At 44.6% G+C, this 26,808-nt stretch overlaps 1 protein-coding gene across 10 annotated transcripts in view; it reads left to right on the top strand.

Annotated features, from left to right (window-relative positions):
* Positions 1 to 26,808, top strand: part of DISP1 (dispatched RND transporter family member 1) — a 429,672-nt gene that overhangs the window by 266,843 nt on the left and 136,021 nt on the right. For 3 of the 10 annotated variants that reach the window (XM_029593119.1, XM_029593117.1, XM_029593116.1), the window contains exon 1: positions 1,480 to 1,670. The exons of the other annotated variants lie outside the window; for them this stretch is intronic. In XM_029593119.1, coding sequence (XP_029448979.1) covers positions 1,495 to 1,670 — 176 coding nt within the window. In that variant the 5' untranslated portion in view covers positions 1,480 to 1,494. Of the gene's footprint in view, positions 1 to 1,479; positions 1,671 to 26,808 lie in introns of those variants that run through there. 10 annotated transcript variants of the gene reach the window in all.

The following is a 26,808-nucleotide window of genomic DNA, read 5'->3' as shown; positions in this document are numbered from 1 at the left end:
CCCTAAAAAGATTTCTTAGTGATAAGATTGTTGTTTAAAACGTGTGCCCAAGGACTACAGGGGCTTTGTTTGTGTGTGTATTGATTTGATAATTGGGATGCTACTGTTTTTGTTTAACTCTGCTCAGTCCTTGCAAATATCTTTGCTTTCCTCTCTGAGTTTTGGACTGGAAGTTGCAGCAGGTGTTCAATTTCTGCTTTGTCAGTGCTTTTTTTTTTTCTTACGTTTTATATGATGTGATAATTCCTTAATCATTCAGTATACTTATATAACTGTAAAAACTGCAATAAATGAAATAGTAATAAAAAAAAGGATTTAGAGGAACTAAAAGGGCTGACCAAAATGATAAAGGGGATGGAGCGGCTCTCCTGTGAGGAAAGACTATACGGGTTACGGTTCTTCGGCGGGAGCAAATATGAACAGTGGGGGTGGACCAGATGAACCAGGAACAGTTATTTACCCTTCAAGTAGTATTAGGACTAGGGGACACGCCATGAAGCTTTACAGGTAGACACTGAAAACAAATCAGAGAGAGGTTTGTTTTTTTTTTTCCCATTCAGCACACAATTAAACTCTGGAATTTTTTGCCACAGCTCGTGGTGGAAGTAGTTACCGTAGCTGGGTTTAAAAAAAGGGTCTAGCTAAGTTCCGGGAGGAAAAGTCCAACCATTATTAGAATTGGGAACGCCAGCCCTTCTCCCTGGCCATGGGCTTGAAGTATCGGCCCCGGTGCCCTGGAGTGGCCAGGGTCAGAGACCGGATGCTGGGCTGGATGCACTGCCGGTCTGTCCCAGTACGGCGTTTCTTACGGCAGTGTAGATCTCAGGGGAAAGGGAAGGCTTGTAGGTAGCAATTCCGGAGCTGAGCGCAGTAATAAAAGCTTTCATTCATTTCTCCAATCAGTGAAGAAGCGATTCCTTGCTTTCTTACATGCCTGGGGGGTGTTTTCTTGTGCGTTTCTTTTTTAATTGTAGCCTGGTGGTGTTTTGTCACCAACAGCTGGCGTTGTCACCAGGAAGTTAAAATAGACGCGTGCACATGTAGTAACTTGACGAGGAAGAGAAGGTAGCATCTTAGTCGTATCGGCGATACGATTCCCATATTCTGTCTCCGAGCCCTGTGTAACTGATGTGGCGGGGGGAGTCTGCTGGAAAGAGATGGAGTCGGAGTAACCAGATAATAGCGTCTAACCGGGCTTTAATCTTTTAGCCAATTCAAAGCCCAAGGCGAGATCAAAGAGGCTAATAACTAAAAACAGCGCTCTGTGAAACGGTGCCCGTAGCAGCAGGAAAAGGCTAGAAATTACATGTCACCTCCATCTCCTGGCTCGCTGACCTGCTGCTCGCATCAAGCCCTCGCCGCCGGCCCAGCTGTTACCAGTAAGAGCTTGGCCCCCGCGGGGTTAAGGGAACGAGACATTCGGCTGGCCAATGGGAGGGCGAGGAGCGCGAGGCCCCGCCCCCCCTGCGTGCCCCCGCTTCCAGGCGGGCCAGCATGTGCTGGGCATTCCGCTCCCGAACGCCAGCCCTCTCTCTCCCGCGACTCGCTGCTCTCGCGCCTTCCCCGGGATTGCTGGTTCCTCAGGCTTTGCAAAACCAAAACCGAGCCTCGGGAGAGGATTTGCAAGAGAGCCGTCTGCATGCCTCGGAGCCGCTTGCTTCTATTTCAAGGTAGCCTTTCCGCCCTGCTGTCTGTTCTGTGTTTGCTAATGGATTTTACATGCATTCTTCCAGTGCCAGAGAAGATTTTACCCTGTAGTTGCATGAAGTCAAGCTATGCAGCTGCTTTACCTAGTTGGAAGTGTAAAGATGAAATTCTTAAATGCATTCTTGGGGACTCGTTTGGTGGCACGATATATTTTAAGGTATCACTCTTTAAACAAAAGTGTGCATTTAAAACCGATCTAATAGATAACTTGTAGTACTCGGACTACTGCCTAGAAGCGTCTAAGACCCCGGGCAGAACCTGTAATGATGACTTTAGATTTTCTGCTGGTTCCTGAAGTGTAAGGGCCAAATTGTCTTTATACATTGCTCTTAATTTCAAAGGTCTTAAGGAAGAGACTTTAAAAAAAAAGTGTTCTTTGTTCTTCCAGTTGCATAAAACACTGAAGAAGGAAAGATTAATTGTAGAGAGAAATTCCTCCATTAAGTAACTGATTTGTTTTTTGGGGTTTTTTTTTGTCATTCATTGCAGTATTTTTGATATGTGTATGGTCATTCATTGCAGTTTTTTTGAAAGGTATTTTTGATATGTGTATGGTACATTTGCTACACTTATTTTTGGATTATGCTGATTACCAAGCAGTTATTCATAAGAAGAAATACCAGATATGTATGTATGACATGATACGAACTCCGTGAATGCCGGTATAGAAAAATACAAATAAATAATGTTTAATTTTCCTATTGGTTAAATAGGCTGATGTATTAAATATTGTGAAAGAGAGAGACTGAAGCGAAGTAGCACATGTCCACAACTATGTACAGTTAAACTTTGGGTCTGATTAACTTGATATATTTTTTAATTTGATTGTAAGGCTGTTTTTTTGTGTTTTTTTTTTAAAGGTTCACATTTATATTAAGTTTATGTTTGGGTGATGTGCAAAAAAATGGTTAAAACTGGAATTTTCAATTTAACCACATCACATGGCATTTTTAGCAAAAAAAAAAATTCCATGTGCTATAGTTTTCTTTCTAAAGCTACCTAAGTGCAAATGAGTGTTTTTCTGTGGATGTACAGGAATCCACTGCCTGTTTACTATATTTGTATTCTGTGCATTTTACACCATGTCATCTGAAAACTTAATAACATTCTGTCAAGAAGTGACTTTAGGATAGGAGGACAGTACTTTATGAGCCATTTTGCATGTCACTTATTTAATCTATAAGCCTAGAGAATTTCCAACAGCAGACCTCCTAAAGTGTAAATACCATTCAGTGCATCAAAGTTTTGATAATTGTATGAAATTTCCATTTTGCATTGTAAACTTTTTTTTTTTTTTAATGAGAAACTATATAATTAGGAAAACTGGAGTAGCTTCTAATGTATGGCTTTGGAACGTCATTAAGGAATGCAATGAAGTACTTGCATTGTATGTTTGTAGGGAAAAGAACGGCGTTAATGGTGCAACTATAAAAGTGTTATTATGTAAGATAACAGCTCTTGACAGCCCCTAGCAACTCATGTGGGTTCACTTATTATTAAGTGCGTATTTGGTCAAATGTGCAAGAGACAGTTTAAAGTGAAAACAAAAGGAGCAGGTTAAGAAGGAGCCGTAGAGCCTCCTGCTAACAAAAAGCCATGGTCCACATTATGTGGTTCTTACTTCATACTTTTAATTTCACATTTCTCACCTTGTTTATATTTGTGACTCGCCTGAACAAGCTAAGGCCCAAGGTGCTGTATAGAATTACTTGTAAAATTCCATCATTTAACGTCGGTTACATACAGCAAATGCCCATTAAAATATCAATGATACATAACTTACAAGTCTGATTCTGGAATACACTGCCTGCTGCCTGAAATCCAAGACACTGTCTCCTTCCTTTCTAAATGAAAGGCAGAGCTCTTTCTCCTCACCTGAATCCCTGAGCACTCCTCACTGTGGCCCACCCGGCCGATTCCTCTCCATTGCACGGGGCTACCGTTTTCATTCACTGATTGTAAGACGCCATATAAAAAATGAAATGTACGTGCCTGTGTAATAGAGCGGCTCCCTAGCTGAGACTGCTTCTAAAGCAAAGGCTGCCACCTTGCCACAGCGGCTTTGGTCTACTTACCACACTTGGTTAAAAAAAAAAAAAAAGGAAAGCATATTCTACTCTTTTACTCTAGAGAATCCCAAAATCGACATGTAGAGAGTCGTGGTAAGGGGGTTTGAAGCTTGGAAAATAAATGTCCACGGCAATGACTGCACCAGAAGTTGTGCGGTCGATTATCACCAGGATCGTTCCTTTTCTGATGGTGAGAGAAAAATACCACGGATAAGGCCCTCTCTCACTTGTTCTACCTTACTAGCAATAAAAGCCCAGCAAAATGATTAATTGGATATGGTAAATGTTGAATCCTGGGCACTGACTCTGATTGCGTGCATCCTGGACACAGGGCTAAGACTGCTACGTGAGGATTGCTCTCAGATATGCTCCACTCAAACGTTTCCCAACCTTTTCACACCCAAGGCATGCCTCCATCAACAAGAATGTGTGGCAGATCAGGCAGTGCGGGCACGGATAAGACTCGTATGGCTAGAAGAGGAGCTGGGAAACATTGGAAGCCCCCCACCAATCTCTCTCAGATTTTGAAACCAAGGGAGAGAGAGGGGCCAGGACACACATGCACTCCTCACAATGCCCCCAGCTCCCACAGGAAAAGGGAGAAGCGGGAGTGCTGCAGGCAGGCAGCTCAGTTAAGTTACCTCAGCTGCCGCATATGGCTGCCAGAGCTCCTTCACTGAAAAGTGAGCCCCATCCAGTGCTCAGTGCACTCTCTCTCTCTCTCTCTCTCTCTCTCTCTGCTTTACTCAGCTTGGGGGGATAAGGCAGAGGTTTGAGAGTTTTTTTTAAAGAAGAGGAGGAGCTGTGTGCATTGTGGATGCTGCACAAAGTGGGTCCCAGCTATCAGGGCCCTGCATGTCGCTCATTAATTGCCGCAGTCCAGCTGGAAAGAGGAGGCATGCATCATTAGAGTTTAAGAGCTGCCGCTGGTCTCTCCTGGTGCTGAGAGCGTATCCCATGTGCTGGCCTGGATCTGAGCATCGGGCCGTGGTGACTTTTTTTTTTTTCCCATGGCACACTGGGAAACACTGCTCTACCGGTTGGTGTTTGCAACCCCTGCAGAGCTGGGAGGGAGTCTTTGCATGACAGTCGCTCCGAGTGGCCAGACTTGAGATTCTAGAAAGAGCGGGTAGCTTGAGTCCAATCACTCGATGCCACTGTTGTGCAAGGGCCAGGAAAGCTGCCCAGCGTAACATGTGTTAAGCATGATCCCCATACATCAGGCTCAGTCACGGGGCCAGAATGCATACAGTCAGTCAGTGCAGTGAACCAATGGGTAGGATTAGATACTGACGCTATGTAATCAGCTATTGCAGCGATGGCTGGCCTGGATTGGGAATGGGAGGGGGAATTGTTAAGTAGGGACAACCCCTGGCACCATAGCCAGGGCTGGTTCTTTCATTAGGCAAACTAACCTTGGGTGCCAGGCTGGCCTAGGATATCTATTTAATTTTATTTTTTTTGAGGAGGACAGCCACAGCCTACTCCCTTTTTAAGGAATGGCATCACTGCAGAAAAGGGAATGGATGCTGAGTAGATTTGGGGAGTGGAGACAGAGAGGAAGGGGAGAGGGTGGGAGAGTTGTGGGGAGAAGATGCTGGGTAAGCGGAGAGAGAGAAAGAGAGAGAGATGGTTCTGAGCAGTGAAGATGGGAGGGGGAGGGAAGAAGAAGAGCGGAGAGCTGCTGGACCGGGGGCTAGAGAGAAGGGAGGGCGCTGCAAGACGTGGAGGAGAGTGAGAGGTGGATGCTGAGTCGGGTGAAAAGGTTGGGGGCTAGAGCTGCCACAGACAGACAGACAGACAGGTGTGTAAGGCAAAGGGTGAAAGACTGAAGGTTCACTTGAGGCACCTGTTACCCTTGCCCCGGCCCTGGCCATAGCCCGTTAGAGGCCCGTTCTGACCGAGCTGCAAGGCAAAAGGAGCCGGAAGCAACTGCCAGAACATGAAAAGAGAAAAGCTGATTGTTGTCATTCCCATGCCGCCTCCTTATGAGAGGCTGAAGAACAGCCAGCCTGCATCTGTCAGTGCAAGAAATACAACCTTAAGACAGCTTTCCCGCAGCTGTGTTAGTCCCTCCCTTCATCTCACGGCTCAAGGACAGAGGTCATACAAGCATTCCAATAGGAAAAGTAGAAAATAGTGAAACCCAGGGCTGGCTTTAGACATGCAGAGGACCAGGGTAGACGTTCGGGAAGAAAGCATCTGATCCTGGGTCCTCCTCCACCTGTGGCTCCCTCTAAGCTCCTCTTTCTCCTACCTACTCGGATGCATTCCCTGCTTCCTACCTTCCCTATCTTGGCCTCTTCCTAGCTGCTGTCCCTCCTACCTCCCCGACCCCTTCATGCTCCCTTCTGCGTTCTGTCTCTCTTTTTCTTCTTCCACCACTCTGTGGCCCCTCCCCTGCTCACCCTCTGGATATGTTCTGGCTCCTCTTCCTTTTCCTCTCCTCCACCACCGTGATTCCTTTCTGACTTCTTTCCCCCTACTTCACCTCCCCACTTGTAGCTGCTTCCTAGCTTCTCTCCCCCTTTCCCCTGTCCTCGCCAACCCTTTCCCATACCCGATTTGGCCGGCCAGTCCTGGACCCGGTAGAGATCCTTAGGTTGGCACTGCAGCAATAGACTAGAAAATCAATGCAGGGGCCTGTGAGCCAGCACAGACGAGCCCTTTGGCAGTGCCACTCCTTGCCATTGAAGTCTTTTACAAACAGGAAGCCCATGCAGGGGGAGGGACTGGGCTTCCCCCAGCCCATTATGGCCCTATTCTAAATTTCCCTCCTGTTAGCATCCTCTGGAGACCTCCAGTAGCAGGCCAGGCCAGGACTGGGCTGGGTTTTTCATCTCCAGGAAAGCCCTTGGGGGGGGGGTACCTTGTAGCATGCAAGCCCCCAGACCCCTGCCCTGTTGGCTGTGCCTAACGTCAGGCCTGATGAAAACTAGCTGCTTTCTAACACCCAGGTTTCAGCAGACACTCTGGTCTTTTAGAAAACCTGTTCTAAAACACCCAGGATCAAACTTAATTTAGCTAAAACTTTCCCGGCAAAACATTTATTGATAATTTAGTCGGCAGCTGAAATCAAGCAAAATTCTGTCCCCTTCCTTTTGTATTCTGTCTAATTCCAGAGGAGTTATTGGGGCGTCGAGCTCCTGAAAGCTTTTCTTAGCTCTAACAAAGCCCACCACCATTAATCAAAATAAATTGGGATGCTGCTGACTGATCCTTACCAGTGCCCTCTGCTGGCATTGGCAGAAAGGGTGGTGGACACATTGGAAGAGCCTCCCTGCAGGGGCGGTGGAGATGGGGGGCAGTGTCAGAGGTCAAGGATAGAGGGGGGATCTGTGAGAGAGAAGAAAAGATTATAAAGCTGAGCAGGGGTGTGGATGCGGCCTTTATCTGCAATCATGTTCCATGCTTCCATGTGTAAAATGTAAGTATGGGAGGAGGCATGGTCTAGTAGCGACTGGAAACTAGGCTTCAGGTCTTGCGTCTTCCACTGGCACTGCTTGTAACCTTGGGCAAATCACTTTATCTGCTGTTGTGCCCCTTCAGGTACCAATGCAGCTTGTAAGCTCTTTTGGGTGGGGACTTAAAGCTTCTCACAAAAGTTGGTGATGTGTACGCCCCGTAGCACTATAAAGAAGTAAGTGTTCTTATAGCACCAAGTGCTGAAGAGTAGCCTTGAGGATGGGACTCTTTGAAACCAGGCGTTGTGGTGCTTGCCTTTTATTGAAAAAGTGTAAAAACTAACCCCACCCCCCCTCCCCACCCAAACAAAAGATACAAACCTAATGCTTAAGAACAAAAGCGGAAGCAAAAGAGCTCAGAAGTAGTCCAGTTAATATTATGAGAAATCTAGCCATTACTGCTACTTAAATAAGCATTGCTCGTTGCTGGTTGTGTGTTTTGGCAGCCACATGTACAGCTATTCATAGACTCCACTATTTGGAAATTTTTAGGAGGAAGGCTGGTCAGAGAGAGAGAGGTTAGTTCCCCATTGACTTTCCCATTGACTTTATGGTAAGCAGGTTATGAATCTGATAAATAAACATGGACAGAAAATAGTAACACTGAATGAGAAAGGAAGAGTGTTTTCCCCTAAGTAAGCTTGGAAGCTCTTAAGTTATCTGACAGTTCCTCTCAGCTGAGCGTCCGAGGATGTGTAAGCTGCATACAAATCTTCATTAGAGTCTGACTTGTTTGGCAGTTCGTAGTTCTCATCGTGTATGCAGATAACTTATAGGTTTAATACAGTATTTTTTGTTTTTTTGTGGTTAATTTATATCAGGTTGTTAAGCCTGCTTGTTTATCTTTTCCCTACAGTTATAGAAACCCCTATAATAGTGCCATAAATTCTTCCCTTTTAGGCCTAGGCTTTCACCTGACAATAATGATCCTTTCAGTATTTGAAATGTAGCGGGCAGCATGGGCCAACTTCGCGAGAGAGAGTCGCCATAGCTTTAGGGTGTTTGCTTAACCGTTTTATGAATTACGCTTTGGGTATCCGCTTTTGGTTGCTGCGTAAAGTCGTGACGCTCCGTCTCTTTCCCCTCGGTGCTGCAGGGTCGCATCCCAGGGAGAGACGTTTCCTGAGCCTGGCATGTGGACATCTAGAAACTCCCCCCGTCACAGAAACTGCAGTTTCTGACACAGCTGCAAATGCAGGAAATGAAATCATAGTCTCTTGTGGCTGGCACGGGACCATTCCAAACCGTCAGAAGCTTTCTTTTATTTTACTTTTGCTGGGAAGAGAGGAGGAGAAAATGTTTTTTTTGTTTTTTATAAATCATTTTTGCACTTTCTACTAGAGCTCATTATAACCATTATTGCCATTAAAACGTGATTTGCTTCTTATTTAGTATCCAGATCAGGGCTCCAAAGATAAGGGTGATCAAAGACCTCCTAACTAGCGAGTGGTGCGAGCGGAATGCGGGCCGACAGGCGCGCACCGCGGAGGCACCGAGAGAGCGTGTATGCACGCGCGCGCTATGCTTCCGCCTCCTCCACCCTCAGAACCTGCGCCAACTTGTAGAAGACGGCAGGATCCCCATAGAGGGGGGCGTCGAGCACAAATGCCCATTTAGCGTCTCTGCAGGGCGTGCGTTCGGCCTGCTTGCTGCTGCTCGTGCCTGCTGTCTCCGCTGGGGGGAAAGGCACTGAAGAAGGGAAGACGGGGAAAGATGGGAGGACGCTGGGTCACAGAGCGGGGGCGATGGAAGGTAGAGAATCGGAGGCAGGAAGGTAGGTGCAGTCGAGAACCAGGAGAAGTAGGAGGACTTGCTGGGAGTAATGGGAGTGAGAAATGGGGAGGGGTGAAGACAGGCCACAGAATATTGAGCGAGAGAAAGTGGGGGGGGAGAAGGGGCAGGTTGAGAGAACAGATGGAAGGTGTGAGATGAAGACAGCAGATGAGTGTTGGAGAGCAGACAGAGGCAGAGGGGGAAGGAATGTTGGCAAGAGAGATGGAAGGGGAGGAAGAGATGGAGAAAGCAGGAGACGCATAAGGTAAAATGGAACGAAAATCAGGACAAGGATTCAGAGGAAAGATTACAAATTTTGTCTGATTTTGTTTGTTCCCCTCCCCCTCCCCCACAAGGAATGGGAAAAACCTGTAGTAAATTAAACACTTTTTTTGATAGAAAAAACCTAGGACAGCGCAGGCATAAAAATATTTTCTATTTTTTGTAATTATTGTCTGTGGTACTTTTCAATATTAAATTATTACATATTTTCAGTGTTTAAAATAGTCATAAATGAGAATTTTGTTATCATATTCTACCTGGTGACTAGAAAATCTTGCTGGCTGCTAAATATTTTGGAGCCCTGATCCAGATGATTGGTGAAATTATATTATGTTAACATTTTATGTGTCGCCTAATTGAAATCCACCTGAAAGTTACTACCATCAGAAAAGGGACATCGTTACACGGATGTAAGAGAAATCTTCATAGTTCATCTAGTGCCTGGGCATGGAGCAAGAACAGGGACAATGCAAGGGTATTGGGCACTTTAGGAAACTTGTAGTCTCCTCTCCTTCAGTCGCGCCCTCCTGGAGTCACCTAGGGCGTGCAGCCCCGTCCTTTACGTGCGTCATGCGGGAACCTTGGGGGCGTCCCACCGCATGACGTCACAAGCTCTGGTATTTAAACTCCATTCACGATTCCTAATACGAGTTAGCAAGGAATCCTCCATGCTGATCTCTCTTCGCTACCAGATGCTTCCGCTCTGTGTACTCTCGCTCCAGGACGACTTAGATACCCGCTCCTCGGGGGCCTTGCCTCGCTCCTCTACACCCTCCGGGGTTATCTGCTACCAACGAGGAAGCCTAAGGTACCCGCTCCTCGGGGGTCTTGCCTTGCTCCTTTATACCTCCTGGGGTTGCCTACCTCCTACAAGGATGCCTAAGATACCCGCTCCTCGGGGGCCTTATTTCATCCCGGACCTCCGCTCCTCGGGGGTCCTCTCGTACTACAACTGCCAGCATCAGAGTGAGTACTACTGCTCCAGTAGAGAGAAGGGCTACCAAAATGATAAGGGGAATGGAACAACTCCCCTATGAGGAAAGACTAAAGAGGTTAGGACTTTTCAGCTTGGAGAAGAGACGACTGAGGGGGGATATGATAGAGGTGTTTAAAATCATGAGAGGTCTAGAACGGGTAGATGTGAATCGGTTATTTACTCTTTCGGATAGTAGAAAGACTAGGGGGCACTCCATGAAGTAAGCATGGGGCACATTTAAAACTAATCGGAGAAAGTTCTTTTTTACTCAACGCACAATTAAACTCTGGAATTTGTTACCAGGGGATGTGGTCAGTGCAGTTAGTATAGCTGTGTTTAAAAAAGGATTGGATAAGTTCTTGGAGGAGAAGTCCATTACCTGCTATTAAGTTCACTTAGAGAATAGCCACTGCCATTAGCAATGGTTACATGGAATAGACTTAGTTTTTGGGTACTTGCCAGGTTCCTATGACCTGGATTGGCCACTGTTGGAAACAGGATGCTGGGCTTGATGGACCCTTGGTCTGACCCAGTATGGCATTTTCTTATGTTCTTAAGTTCTGTCTCTGCATTGTCTCCTCTCTCTCCACATAGACCCTCTGCCTATCCCGTACCGTGGACCACTACCGGATCTACTCTCACTGGCTTTTCCATCCAGGCCTGGGTTCTCGGCCTTCCCCGCTTCACGGACCACTAACGGACCCATATCCCTCTTGGGACCTGGTGAGGCTGTGTAACTGCCTTTTCCACTCTGCAGCCTTCAGGCGGAACATTGCCACCAGACATCTCCTCTTCTGGCTGGGATCATTGCCCGTTCCTCGGGTTACCATCTACGTTGCAGTATAATAAAGACTAACTTTCTCTGTGTCCATCTCTGGTTGGAGCTAGCCTATTGCTGCAAGTCCCCGCAGGGCTCCGCCCTGTGGGAGGTGCCATCTCTTGCAGCGACCAAGGGCCCACGCCTCAATGTCCAAAACACAACAAGGTACAATAGATGATTTTAATGATAGGTTACAAATTTTTACTAATAGATCTGAAATTTCCTTTTTGAGTTCCTTCAGAACCCTGATGTGGATACCATCCGGTCCAGGTGATTTATTACTCTTCAGTTTGTCAATCAGGCCTACCACATCTTCTGGGTTAACCGTGATTTGGTTCAGTCCATCTGAATCATTGCCCATGTAAACCTTCTCCATTACGGGTACCTCCCCAACATCCTCTTCAGTAAACACTGAAGCAAAGAAAACATTTAATCTTTCCGCGATGGCCTTATCTTCTCTAAGTGCCCCTTTTAACCCCACAGTCATCTAACGGTCCAGTTGACTCCCTCACAGACTTTCTGCTTTGGATAAATTTTAAAAAGTTTTTACTGTGAGTTTTTGCGTCTACAGCCAACTTCTTTTCAAATTCTCTCTTAGCCTGTCTTATCAGTGTCTTACATTTCACTTGCAACGCTTGTTCTTTATCCTATTTTCTTCTGTTGGATCCTTCTTCCAATTTTTGAATGAAGATCTTTTGGCTAAAATAGCTTCTTTCACCTCACCTTTTAACCATACCGGTAAACATTTTGCCTTCCTTCCACCTTTCTTAATGTGTGGAATACATCTGGACTGTGCTTCTAGAATGGTATTTTTTAACAAATTCCATGCCTCTTGCACGCTTTTTACCTTTGTAGCTGCTCCTTTCAGTTTTTTTTTTTACTATTTTACTCATTTATCAAAGTTTCCCTTTTGAAAGTTTAGCACTAGAGCCCTGGATTTGCTTACTGTCCCCCTTCCAGTCATTATTTCAAATTTGATCAGATTATGATCACTATTGCCAAGCGGCCCCATCACCATTACCTCTCTCTCCAAATCCTGTGCTGCACTGAGAATTAGATCTAAAATTTCCCCTTCTCTCATCAGTTCCTGAACCAATTGCTCCGTAAAACTGTCATTTATTCCATCCAGGATCTCTCTAGCATGTCCCGATGATACATTTACCCAGTCAACATTGGGGTAATTGAAATCTCCGATTACTACTGCACAACCAATTTGGTTAGCTTCCCTAATTTCTCTTAGCATTTCACTGTCCGTCTCACCATCTTGGCCAGGTGGACAGTAGTATACTCCTATCACTATACTCTTCCCCAACACACAAGGGATTTCTACCCATAAAGATTCGATTGTGCATTTAGTCTCATGCAGGATGGTTATCCTGTTGGACTCTATGCCATCCTGGACATAAAGCGCCACACCGCCTCCCAGATGCTCCTCTCTGTCATTGCGATATAATTTGTACCCTGGTATAGCACTGTCCCATTGGTTATCCTCCTTCCACCATGTCTCTGAGATGCCAATTATGTCTGTCATCATTCACTGCTATACATTCTAATTCTCCCATCTTGCTGCTCTATCTCCTTTTTAAAGGTTAGCGCCAGCAGACTGGTTCCACCCTGGTTAAGGTGGAGCCCATCCCTTCGGAAAAGACTCCCCCCCCCTTCCCCAAAGGTTCCCCAGTTCCTTACAATACCGAATCCCTCTTCCTTGCACCATCGTCTCATCCTCGCATTGAGTCTCCGGAGCTCTGCCTGCCTCTGGTGACCTGCGCGTGGAACAGGGAGCATTTCAGAGAATGCTACCCTGGAGGTTCTGGATTTCAGCCTTTACCTAAGAGCCTAAATTTTGGCTTCCAGAACCTCCCTCCCACATTTTCCTATGTTGTTGGTGCCCACATGTACCACGACAGCCGGCTCATCCCTAGCACTGTCTAAAATCCTATCTAGGTGACGCATGTGGTCTGCCATCTTCGCACCAGGTAGGCATGTTACCAGGTGATCCTCACGCCCACCAGCCACCCGGCTGTCTACATTCCTAATAATGGAATCACCAACTATGACGACCTAAAAATAGTAGAGCGATAGTGGATGCCATGCAAGTATCTTTGTTCAAACAAATGGTGTTGGAACCCACGAGAGAAGGAGCTATACTCGACTTAGTGCTCACTAATGCAGATAATGTCTCAGATGTCCAGGTGGGCGCCCACCTCAGCAGCAGTGATCATCAAACGGTATGGTTTAATATCACTAAAAGAATAGGGAAAAGAACCACAAAGACCCGAGTTTTACAGTTCAAAAACACAGACTTTGAGGAAATGGGGAACTACCTGGAGGAAGAACTTAAAGGATGGGAGAACGAGAGAGATGTGGATCAGCAGTGGACCAATCTAAAAGGAGCAATCACCAAGGCAACTGCTCTATATGTTAGAAATGTAAAGAAAAGCAAAAGAAAACTGAAAACCTATCTGGTTCTCAAGGAGGTGGCTGACAAAATTAAAGCTAAAAGAACAGCATTCAAGAAATATAAAGGATCCCAAAGGGAGGAGCACAAAGAAGAATATTTGTATCAACTGAGGGAGACAAAGAAATTAATCAAGTTGGCAAAGAGTCAAGCAGAAGAGAGGATTGCCAAGGAGATAAAAAATGGTGACAAAACATTTTTCAGATACATCAGCGAAAAGAGAAAGGTCCAAAGTGGTATAGTGAAATTGAAAGGTGGTAATGATCAATGTGTGGAGAGAGACGAAGAAATGGCAGAAAATATTAAATGAATACTTCAGCTCTGTGTTCACTAAAGAAGACCCTGGAGAAGGACCATCTCTAAACAACAAGAAACTGGAGGGAAGGGGAATAGATGAAATCCTTTTACAGTAGAAAATGTGTGGGAAGAACTAAAGAACCTGAAAGTGGACAAAGCCATGGGGCCTGATGGGATTCATCCAAGGATATTGAGGGAGCTCAGAGATGTTCTGGCGGGGTCCGCTGTGTGACCTGTTCAATAGATCCCTAGAAACGGGAGTGGTGCCGAGTGATTGGAGAAGAGCGGTGGTGGTCCCGCTTCACAAGAGTGGGAACAGGGAAGAGGCAGGCAACTACAGACCGGTTAGCCTCACTTCGGTGGTGGGAAAAGTAATGGAGTCACTGCTGAAAGAGAGAATAGTGAACTATCTACAGTCTGGAGAATTGATGGACCAGAGGCAGCATGGATTCACCAGGGAAGATCCTGTCAGAACAAATTTGATTGACTTTTTTGACTGGGTAACCAAGGAATTGGATCAAGGAAGAGCACTAGATGTCATCTACTTGGATTTCAGCAAAGCTTTTGATACGGTTCCGCACAGGAGACTGGTGAATAAAACGAGAAGCTTGGGAGTGAGTGCCGAGGTGGTGACCTGGATTGCAAATTGGTTGACGGACAGAAGACAATGTGTGATGGTAAATGGAGCCTTCTCTGAAGAGAGAGCGGTTTTAAGTGGGTGTACCGCAAGGATCGGTGTTGGGACCAGTCCTGTTCAATATCTTTGTGAGCGACATTGCGGACGGGATAGAAGGTAAGGTTTGTCTTTTGCGGATGACACTAAGATCTGCAACAGAGTGGACACGCCGGAAGGAGTGGAGAGAATGAGACGGGATCTAAGGAAACTGGAAGAGTGGTCGAAGATATGGCAGCTGAGATTCAATGCCAAGAAGTGCAAAGTCATGCATATGGGGAGTGGAAATCCGAATGAACTGTACTCGATGGGGGGGGAAAGGCTGATGTGCACGGAGCAGGAGAGGGACCTTGGGGTGATAGTGTCTAATGATGTGAAGACAGCAAAACAATGCGACAAGGCGATAGCAAAAGCCAGAAGAATGCTGGGCTGCATAGAGAGAGGAATATCGAGTAAGAAAAGGGAAGTTATTATTCCCTTGTACAGGTCCTTGGTGAGGCCTCACCTGGAGTACTGTGTTCAGTTCTGGAGACCGTATCTACAAAAAGACAAAGACAGATGGAAGCGGTACAGAGAAGGGCGACCAGGAAGGTGGAGGATCTTCATCGGATGACGTACGAGGAGAGATTGAAGAATCTAAATATGTACACCCTGGAGGAAAGGAGGAGCAGAGGTGATATGATACAGACTTTCAGATACTTGAAAGGTTTTAATGATCCAAAAACAACGACAAACCTCTTCCGTAGGAAAATAATCAGCAGAACCAGGGGTCACGATTTGAGGCTCCAGGGAGGAAGATTCAGAACCAATGTCAGGAAGTATTTCTTCACGGAGAGGGTGGTGGATGCCTGGAATGCCCTTCCGGAGGAAGTGGTGAAGACCAGAACTGTGAAAGACTTCAAAGGGGCGTGGGATAAACACTGCGGATCCATAAAGTCAAGAGGCTGCCAATGAAGAGTGGGTGACTCGCCAGAATGATGGCTATTGACACAATACCCTTATTAAATAAACATACACATGCTTACTGTGACTCCTACATCGCTCTAAGCTTCAACAGCAAGAGGTAATGGAAAAAAGGATTTGCACTCACAAAGAGGGGAGTAGCTTGGCTTGTTACGGCGGTTACTACCCCAAACCAAATATGCCTGATACTTCACTTTCAATGCATATACAGCATAGCTCTCTGCTTCAATGACAGGGGAGAAGAATAACTGATACTTCACACATCCAGCAGAGCTCTCTGCTACAACGGCAAGGGAGAAGAAAAAGGGTTCGCACTCAAAAAGCGGGGAGTAGCTGGCTTGTTACGGCGGTTACTACCCCAAACCAAATGTGCCTGATACTTCACTTTCCATGCATATCCAGCATGGTTCTCTGCTTCATCGACATGGGAGAAAGACTGATACATCACGCATTTCCAGCATAGCTCTCTGCTTCAACGGCAGGGGAAAAAAAAAAAAAAACAAACAAAAAACTGATGCTTCACGCATATCCTGCATAGCTTCAACGACAGGGGTGAAGAAAAAAAGGATTCGCAATCACAAAGCGAGGAGTAGCTGGCTTGTTACGGCAGTTACTACCCCAAACCAAATGTGCCTGATACTTCACTTTCAATGCATATCCAGCATGGCTCTCTGCTTCAACGGCAGGGGAGAAGAAAAAAAAAACCAACAAGGGCTGTACAACATAGTCTAGGTAAAACAAATAAGCATGGGTGTAGCTTGCTTATCGCGGCGGTTACTGCCCCTACTACCCCTAACTAATCAAGCTAGATATTTCACTTGGATGCAGCTCCATCACTGCTCTCTACATTAATGGTGGGGGTGGAAGGGGAATAGAACAAGGAGCTAAGAGAAACAGATAAGAATGAGAGAAAAAATGTGTGAGGCTTGCTGGGCAGACTGGATGGGCCATTCGGTCTTCTTCTGCCGTCATTTCTATGTTTCTAACCCTTCCCTCCTGGGCAGTAGGCCTTGGGGAGATATCCTCGGTGCGAAAGGACAATGCATCACCTGGAGAGCAGGTCCTTGCTACAGGATCCTTTCCCTCTGCATCAGGTTGATGCTCTCCGATCATGAGACCTTCTTCCTCTAAGCCAGCACCAGGGCTGCCAGTCTGAAGTTGGGACTTGGCTACTATGTCCCTGAAGGTCTCATCTATATACCTCTCTGTCTGCCTCAGCTCCTCCAGGTCTGCCACTCTAGCCTCCAGAGATCAGACTCGTTCTCTGAGAGCCAGGAGCTCTTTGCATCGCATGCACATGTAGAACTTCTCACCGGTGGGTAAAAAATCATACATGTGACACTCGATGCAAAAGACTGGGAGGCCTCCCTCTTGCTGCTGGACTGCTGCCTTCATCTCAAATTTGTTCAGTTCCTAGTTAAGTTTTAGGTTGCTATGGGAGTAGGAATGTGTCTAATTAGCATCCTTTAAATGTATTAGTGTATTTCCTATATGTCTGGTAGTGGCCTACAGGGGAATGATCAAACGCTCAATAAGGTGTGGGGAATTCGTAAAGTGAAGTTAAAAGGCTGATTTTTTTATTTTTTTTTTTAGTTTGAAAGTGGCATCTGCCTATAAATTAAAGGATGAGCTAGGGGTGGGTGGGTGGGTTGGGAAATACAAACACACTAACTTCTGTTTATTAGCTGCCTTACTGACTATTAAAAACACAAACACACTAAATAATATACCCCAATAGTTTACTTCTCCTCAGTACATTTTAAAAAAATTGCACAAGCAAAACTTACTGATTCAGCCACAGCAAGGTGATCCTCTCCTCTCTCAGTACTCCCACTGGATTGTGAATAAATTCTCTGCAGAAGAAGGCTCTCCTGTTGTCAGAACATGTAAATGCTCTCAAATCACTTGTATACCAACTGTTGAATACAGATCAGTCAACAGCCAGAGAAGTTCTAGTTGTTCTGGACCATCTGACAGCTGTAATTCATGTAGTTTCACTAACATGCCTTCACATATGGCTCCTACAGTAAGGTCTCCACTCCCAGTGGGACCAGCTAATTCAACCCCTGATGACCGACGTGAGAATTTCACAAGAAATGAAACAGGATCTATGCTGATGGCTGAATCCCTACATCATTCATGAGAGATCACCACTCTATCTACTTCCTCACCAAGTTACATTCGCAATAGATGCCTCTACAAAAGATTAGGGAACCCACATAGGGCCGTTTTCAAATGTGGTTATTCATATTTTCAAATGTGGTTATTCATATTTCAAATCAACCTTCTGGAATTGAGAGCAATCAGGTATGTTCTAATGACTTTCACTTGCTTCTTCCAGGGGATGAGCATTCTCATTCAAACTAGCATCCAAGTAGCCATGTTCTATGTGAACAAGTAAAGAGGCACAGGGACATGGACTCTTTGCCAAAAAACAATAAAGATGTGGAAATGGGCATGTAACCATCAAGTTGCCTTGCATGCGACCTACCTGCCAGGGATCTCTAACACATCAACAGATCACCTCAGCAGAAGTTTTTGACCACACAAATGGTCTCTCCAGCAGTCAACAATCAACAGACTGTTCAATCTATGGGAACTTCAAGCAATCAACCTGTTTGTATCAGAACAAAACAGAATACAAGAAAAGTTTTGCTTCTTTCTTCCCAGCAAACTTAGATCCACTCAGGACTCTCTTCTGCTTGATTGGAATACCGATCACATATACGCTTTTCTACCAGTTCCACTGATATCCAGAATGGTACAAAAAGTGCTCACAGACTTGGCCAATCTGATCCTCCTGTTTCCAGCATGGTCCAGATAAGTATGGTTTGCATATCTGGTACAGCTCTCCAGCAATCCCCCGATCTCTGTCAGGTCAAATCCATCATTATTAACTCAAGAAGAGAGATGTCTATTTCATCTAAACCTTCCCTTCCTCAGCTTGACGGCTCAGATGTTGAGAGTACAATGATCACTGGATTGTCCTTACTCAAGGGAGTTGAGCACATAATATCTGCCAGAAAACCATCAATTAGGAAAACATATGGTTTTAATTGGAAAGGTTCTCCATATGGTATCAACGTAGTTCTTTACAGCCAGTGCATTAAGAGGCGCATAATAACATGCTTCCAAACTGGGCACTTGTTTTTTTTGTTTGTTTTTTTTTTAGTGCATGCACAGGCACCTCTCCTGGTTGCCTAATGCTTTATTTAAATGAGCTGGTGCATTAAAAAGGACGCGCTAGGGAGAAATTGTGCGTCCCTAGTGCTCAAATGCATCAAGCACCCAGGAGACATGGTTGTGCACTTATTGTTACTGGCACTCAAGAAAGAATTAATGTAATGGATAGAGTTAATAAAAACTTATCTGGATGCACAATATACACTCACAATAGCAAGGGTCAAAATAAGCCTAGAGTGTGTATATTGTACGTCCAAATTTGTTTTTAAATTGATTCATTTAATTTATTTATTGTTAATAACCAAAAGCAGTGGATTTACTGTATTTTTTATTTTTTCATAAGCTCATGACTTGTGGAATGACTTAACGCCAGCTCCAGGGCTGGCGTTAAATTTGCTGTGTTAAAAAGTGTGCATTGGGTATTCAGGGATTTACTGCATCAGGAGGTAATAGTTAATAGCCTCATCTACATGGAATTTACATGTGCCGAATGCTATCAGCTATGCAGTTGTTTGGGGGGTGCATTTTAGACATGCTCATCCCCGTATTACGTCTAGCACGTCCAAAACGAGCATCCAACCAGTCGTTAACCTGTGCCTTAGGCTAGGCACACTTTATTGCATCGGCCCTTTACTGAATTATATGCTCTGTCTTTCTGATTTAGGTTTTAGCACCTCATGAGTAAGAGGCCATCTCAGTGCCATAGCCACTTACCATACTCAAATCGAGGGTAAACCCAATTCCACTCATCCGTTAGTATCCAAATTCACAAAAGGTTATTGCATAGTTAACATCTGAACATCTAGTTGTAAAACCATTTGTTCAATGGGATCTAAATGTGGTTCTGGCACAGCTGATAAAACCACCATTTGAACCATTGGAGTCTGCTTCTTTTAAATTTCTAAAATGGAAAGTAGTATTCTTTGAGGCAGTAATGTCAGCCAGAAGAATCAACGAGCTTCAGGCTTTACTTCATTTTTCTCCTTATATGCAATTCTTCCACAATAGAGTGGTGCTCCGCACCCACCCCAAGTTTCTACGAAAAGTTATATCAGCTTTCCACATTAATCAAGCCATTTTGTTACTTACAATCTTCCTGAGGCCACTCTCACATGATGGTGAGAAAACCCTTCATACCTTAGACTGTAAAAGGGCCTTGGCTTATTACAAGGGAAGAACTCAGCCATATCATTAGGCTTCACAACTATTTGTCTCTTATGATCCTAGCAGACTGGGCATAGCAGTGGTCAAGTATAAATTGTCCATTTGGCTAGCAGATTGCATCGCACACTGTTATATGCTAGCAGGACAACAGATTACAGACAGTATCAAGGCTCATCAAGTTAGAGCCATGGCTGCATCAGTAGCTCATCTGTGAGCTGTACCGTACCTCTCATAGTCATCTGCAAAGCTGTAACATGGTCCTTGGTACACACCTGTGTGTCCCATTACTGTCTGGACAATCTCTGAAACAGTGACAGTAAATTTGGACAAGCCATTTTGCATAGCCTGTTCACCCAGTAGTGAACCCATGATGAGTTCCCTGTTGCTTATTCAGTAAATGCTCCATTGCAACTGTCAGCTTGGGACTTCCCACATGTCATGGCTAATTCAGCCCTGCTTTGTTGGCTGAGAAAGCAAGTTTTCGTACTGTAAACAGTGTTCTCCATAGATAGCAGGATGAATTAGCCATAATAAATACCCATGCGCCTCCCTGGAATATCAATTAGCTAGATTTAACTCTAAAATCGATTGGGGGAGCTCATGAGCAGGAATTCCCACATGTGATCAGCAAAGAAAAAGATTGGAGAGAGAAGTCTGTTCGGTGCCTGATGATTTATCCCAAATGTCATGGCCAGTTCATCCTGCTTTCTATGGAGAACACCATTTATGCTAAGCAGACTTGCTTGCAATGCAACAATGGAAAAACTGAAAAATGGCTATTACTCATAAATCAAAATCCAGAAATATAAAACATCAATCATAATAGTAAAACCATACTAATAAAAAAATAAATATTTCAAAACAGTAATGAACATCCAATAATTAAAAACCCTGTAAACATTTTTATATTTTAATTTATAACACCAATAAAATATTTCTAAATAGCAGAAACATCAAATAATATGCAATAATTAAAACTAATAAGGGTTACAAAAAAATCCCCCACTCTTCATACCTGGAAGCATTTGATTTCTAGGCGCCCTGAGATTGTCATGGATTCAAGGGGAGAGGAGGGGTAATTTGTTGTATACATTTGTTCTCCTCTTCCTCATAAGCACATACATGCTCATTCACAAGCTCTCTCTCACTTTTTTCCCTCTGGGAGCTCAAGCGGTGGCGGCAGCAGCAGATTTCTCTTTTAGTCCCTGCTTGCCAGCCAAGACTCTTCCGTTTTCTTCAGGTCATGGAGGGATGATACTGCTGTGCCTCCTGCTGCTGTCGCTACGTAGCTGATACTGCTCTTCCTGCTGCATAGGGCCACACAAGCTATGTTGCTCCTTTTTTTTTTTACTTCTGACCACTACATGATCCAATGCTGCTTCACACCCCCACAGACTGCGCTGCTCCTCCTCCTGTTCCTGAACACCATGGAGGCTCATAGCCAATGTTTCTGCTTCCTGTTGTGTGGGCCTGGGAGCTGATGCTGCTTTTTCCTGCCGTACAGGCCGTGCTGCTGCTCCTGCTTCTGACAGTGGAGGTATTGCCTCTTCTCCTTTTTGCCTGTGTGGACCCCGCACCGTACCACTTCCTCTTCTGGGCCTGCGCAGCAGAAAGGAGGAGATACCATAACCTTGCTGCCCACAGAATCGTGGCCCTCTCGGGGTCCGCCTATTGCTTCCTCCTGCCTTGAGCGAGAACTGTTGGTCTCACAGCAATGAATAACTGTTAAAAAGAAAGGTTTTTAAAATTAATATAGTTTCTGTGTTCCAAACTTAAAACCTATATTGCATTGGTTAAGATTTGTTAATAGTAAAAACAAACCCTCGTGTTTCAGAAAAGATGAAAAAGGATAAACAGCTGGACCTCTTTAATGATGAATTGGACATATGGAAGAAATTGGATAAAACTTTCTTAAAGGCCCAGAAAAGAGTAAATTAATAATACAGACTAGTTTTTAACATTACACATTTGTGCATTTCTCAAATATTGCGTAACCTTTAAATGTAAAGTGTCCTCTGAGCAATAATTCTTAATGAGCAGGACATTAATGGCAGGTAACGCATTGTCAGAGCTGAAACACTCTCACAGTATGCATTCAGTCCAGAGCGGATTATTTTGAGTATAAACTAAAAATCTGAATTACTGTCCTGTGTTCTAGCCTGTCACAATCCTGCTCAACTTTGTTACATTTATAATAAGGCATGAGAAGTAACAGTACACGCATTCCCTTAACCATTAAAATTCCTGTTAGCAGTTACTTCGTGACTTTCATCATATTTGTATGATTCATGGTTGAGGTATTCGTTCATTGTTTGTGTGAAAACTCAATTAAAAAAATAATAAACAAACCAAAAAGAATTCCTACTGGATGCATTACGTCTCTTTTTATTTGAATTAATAACCACTTAGATGTTTCATATTTTAATAATATGACAGCTACCTCAGGCCCCACCTGATTTCCGACTTTATTCTCATGTGGGAGAAAAGAAAACAATGTCACCATGCAGAATCCTGGAAAGGGAGAGCGAAATAACGAAGACAGTGGTGGGGTGGAGCCAGAGGTCGTTTTCCAAACAAAATCACTTTTCCAATGCGTTATGAACATGGGCACCGTAGAAATGCTGTTTTCAGGGCCATTTTGTAACCTAGCTGGAGGCACAAGAGCGTGTCAAAGCCTAACTGAATGCACTGTAATGTTTTTCTGTAGCCTGAGTGATGGACTGCTGCTTCGACCGCAGGACTGTTGGGCACTCCTATGCATCGCTGGTTATCTTCAACTGTTTTGAGGGATCTTAGCACATATGGTCTTCATAAATAGGTTCTCTAGATTACAGAAAAGGACTTAATTTGGAGTTAATGTTCATGACATTTTCTGCAGCGCTGGAAACCTCCTTTAAACTGCTTGTAAACTGAACTGACAGCTGGTGCTGTACTCTTCCGTGTTACGATGGCAATAAACCTTCCTTCTATGACCGATCAGGGATCGGAAACTCCAGTCCTGGAGTGCCACCAACACGCCTGGTTTTCAGGACATCCACAATGAATGTGCGTGAGATACATTTGCATATTGTCTTACTCTTTTATACCACCTTCTTTGAGACAAGTTCGACTCAAAGCAGTTTATCATGATGCATCAATAAAACACAGTACATAATAATTCAACCCTAAAAATAGGTACATCAATAAATACAGAAAATACAGTAGTATGGAACCATGGCTCAGATCTGCACCAAACAATTAAAAATTCTGCATCTTTGAGTAATATCTTTTCTTTCTGTGTTATAGTTTAATTAGTACTCAAGCATAGCGATTATATTGTTTATTTTGACAAATACAATGTAGTGAATTTTTCAGACTTTCAAAATATTATGCACAAAATCTAACTATAATAAAAGAGGATAGTTGCTCTGCACCTGCATAACCGTTATGCAAATTCAGCTCCTCATCTCTCCCTCCCTGTATTCTCCAGCTCCGCCCCACTCTATATATGGCCTGAGCTCTGCCCTTCTCTGTACTCTTCAGTTCTACCCCTCTCTCTGTATTATCCAATCCACTTTCTAGTACCATATTTGGAAATTGAGCTCCTCCCCTTTCTCTGCCTGCTCTCTCTAGCTCCGCTCTCTCTCTCTTAATAGCCAAGCCACTCTCTACGATCGCACGGTACACACGCACTCAGCAAGCCCTTTGTGCTTCCACACATCTCAGTTACGCACTTCCTGCACTTCACAGTATATTCCCTTCCTTGGATGGGCTTTTGCTACTGAACAACATTCTTAGAATTTGCATTAAATCCAAGAAGGTGAAATCTTCCTCTGATTAGGACTCTGAAATGCTATTGCTGTCCCCAGCCTCTTGGATTACATTGTACTTTGTACTGTTTATGCCTAACAATTTCTAAATTCTCATCACTAAAGCCGCTGAGCGAGTGAGAAATCCCATCACGCCTTCGTCAGCTGTAGTTTCTCCAGGGCATGTGCAGTTCTGCCAGAGCATTTTTTTTTTTGTACTTTCTCCCAAAGTTCGCAAAATAACAGGTGGCGCCTGGTGTCTGATACTGGCTTTTGTGGGAGATGATGTCCAACAATTTATCAAAACAGTATTTTTGGGAAAGTCAAACAGCTTTTAAGTGTTTTATGGATGTTTATCTCTGAGTTTTGCTTCCAGCTAAACATTTTTTAAATTCTCTGGCATTTCGTTTTACATTTGTAACACACAATATGTGTTAGCTTTACACAGTGGCTGGGTTCCTGTTGTTTGGTTTTTGCGGGGAAGCCGGTTGTGTACCGAGAGGTTTGAGGGAAAGGACTTCTCAACAGGAAAGGGGTAACATTTCTTTGTGTAATCTGAAAACAACAAAAATAGTGAATGTTTTGCAGGATGAAAAAAAAAAGTCATGCTGATGAGATGTCAGGTTGCAAGACCTCTCTGTTTTTTTTCCTATCTATTTTGAAGGGTTTTCTGATCTGCTGTTTAACAGAGTATGGGGCATAGTAGGACTGGAATCTGAAGGCATTAGCCTCCATGTGTTAACTGTGTGTAAGCGCATATAAATGAAGGAGCGTCACATGCAAATTAGGCTTTAGCTGACATGTATGAAATAGCCTGGTATGCTGTCACCATGCACTATTTAGCAAACACGGACAAAGGCCTAAAACTTAACTTCTGCCCCCAAAACGTTTTAGCATGCATGCATGCAATTTCACGGATACATTGTGGGTTACGGATGGAGGTTTTAATTTAATTTAATCCTAACATTTGTAGCCTGCCTTTCCAGCTGGTGCTCAGAGCAAATATACAGCAGAATAAATTACATTTAAAAGCAGCAGTACAAGAAAAATAAACTGTACAAACAAGGCAGTGTGCATGAAATGATGCTATAAAAGTTTGCCACAGGGTCTTGAGCTATAACGGATCTTCTCCTCCTTCTCTTTGGAAAAGAAAAAGATACCAGCAGACACTTTAGACCTTCCTACAGAAATCTGTCTTTATTGACCCAATGAAAATGTCTTTAAAGACAAAAGGGTACCACATGACAAAAAGTATTGAAACTTATGCTCCACAGTCTGTGAGGCCGCAAGAGGCTTTACAGTCTCTGATAAAGAGGCCTTCCATAAGTCCCTATAGAAAGGCGACATTACGCGAGTCATTGTTATCCTTGCTGTGGTCAGTCTGTCCAAGCCCATGGCAGGCTTCCTGGGGCTTGAGCCATAACAGTGGTCTAGGTCGGAGGCAGTGGCTTCCTTTAGAGGTTAACAATTCTTTTTGCTTGATTGCTGAGCTATTTCTGGAGAGCTTGGAAGCCTTCTACAACTCCTTGTGAAGTTGGAACCCTTTCTGCCCAAATATCTGTAAATTGTCCCAGGGCCGGCCGGCCTCGGCACTGGGCAGATTAGGCAGCCATGCAGGATGGCACAATTTGTGGGGTGATGGGGCACCTACAAGGACAGCCTGGGCTGGCAGTGGCTCACGTGGCTCTACTCTGTTGAACGTGCCCAGCATACCGTGGACACAGGGCCCCGAGACAAGTGGCGAGTGAAAGAGGCACCAGCTGGTGCTGTGCCCTACCCTTGACCGATGTCGTGTCTGGTTGTCCTGCGGACCACAGAGGTACAACCAGAACGTGACACAGTGGCCAGGCGAGCAGGAGGAGAAAAGGGACCCATGCCCAGAGCCCCCAGCACTGCGCAGCTGGTAGGGGGTAGTCAGCTGGCAGGGACAGAAACTGAGGCATGAGTGAATGTGACAGGGGATGAAGCGGTGGATGGGAGAGAGGGGGAGTGGGTAATAAAAAAAAAAAAAAAAAAAATGAGTTGCTGGGCGAGCGTGATGGGAGAGAGAGAGAGAGAGGGCAGCTGGGATTTGGGTGTTTAGGAAAGAGAAGTTACTGGGACTGGCAGGGGGGAAGAGAGGAAGGGCCTGCTGGGGTTGTGAAAGAGAGGAGTTGCTGGGGTGGGGGGGGGGGGAAGTGAGGGTCTTCTGTGGAGGCTGAAAGGGGGGATCCGTGGCTTAGGGCAGAGAGAGACAATGCTGCTGTGGATTGGGAGAGGAGGGTACCAGGTAAAGGGGGTGGGGAGAAAACTTGGGGTTTGCTGTCACTGCCAAAGGGAGGAGTAAATGAGGTGCTTTTGCCTGGGGCTTCTATATAGTTTTTCTAAGTTAAGTTTTATGCGTGCTGCTCTGATTTATTTATGTTTTATTGTGGCTTTATGATGATGATTTATGTTGATGATGTTAAACATGTTGAGTTTTATATTCAGAAGATTTATGTAGGTAAAATCAATTTTTTTCCTTCATAAAATTTTGGCTTTAAAAATATAATTCCGTGGTCTAGATAACTGTGAACAGAACATTGCGTGTGTACAAAGTGCACAAAGATACGTGGACAAAAAGGAGGTGGAGCTAGAGTCATGGCAAGGCCAGGCTGATAAATTGAGCTGGATAATTCCACACGGAGCGCTAGTGGGCTAAATTTACATAAGTTTGCACAAAAACCAGGATTAAATCTGCGCAGACAAGTTTTGTCAGCCCAAATTTATCTGGATATTCAGCTGCATTTCTACCCGGAGAAAATGCTGTCCTGCTAAATGTGTCTGCTGGATCAATATCAAGCTCTTATTGTTTTAATGCTAATGGTTTTATTATGTGTATTGAACTGATGTCTTTTATTATGTGCTTTTGCCTGTTTGCTGTGCTGTAATATTTGATTTGTAGTAATGAATATTGTTTTAATGTAGAGAGAGGCGGGGAATATCTACTGCTGCTGTGCAGGGAGGGAAAGAACAAAGGGGATGCTGGGCAGAGAGTGAGAGAAGGCCAGTAAGTGGGACATCACCACTCCTGAAGAAGGGAGCACTGTGGCTGATGCCTTCCATGTAGCTTCTTCATCCCACAGTGTCTTTGGCCTAGTCAGGACCCAGGAGGAGGCAGCTAGGTGGTGTTTTGGCCCTGATTGGGAGAGTGTAAAGATGATTCTGTGGCA

Source organism: Rhinatrema bivittatum, chromosome 3 (genome assembly GCF_901001135.1).
Source record: "Rhinatrema bivittatum chromosome 3, aRhiBiv1.1, whole genome shotgun sequence".
Lineage (NCBI taxonomy): Eukaryota > Metazoa > Chordata > Amphibia > Gymnophiona > Rhinatrematidae > Rhinatrema > Rhinatrema bivittatum.
Note: the sequence above shows the minus strand (reverse complement) of the source record. Positions and strands in the feature narration are given on the sequence as shown.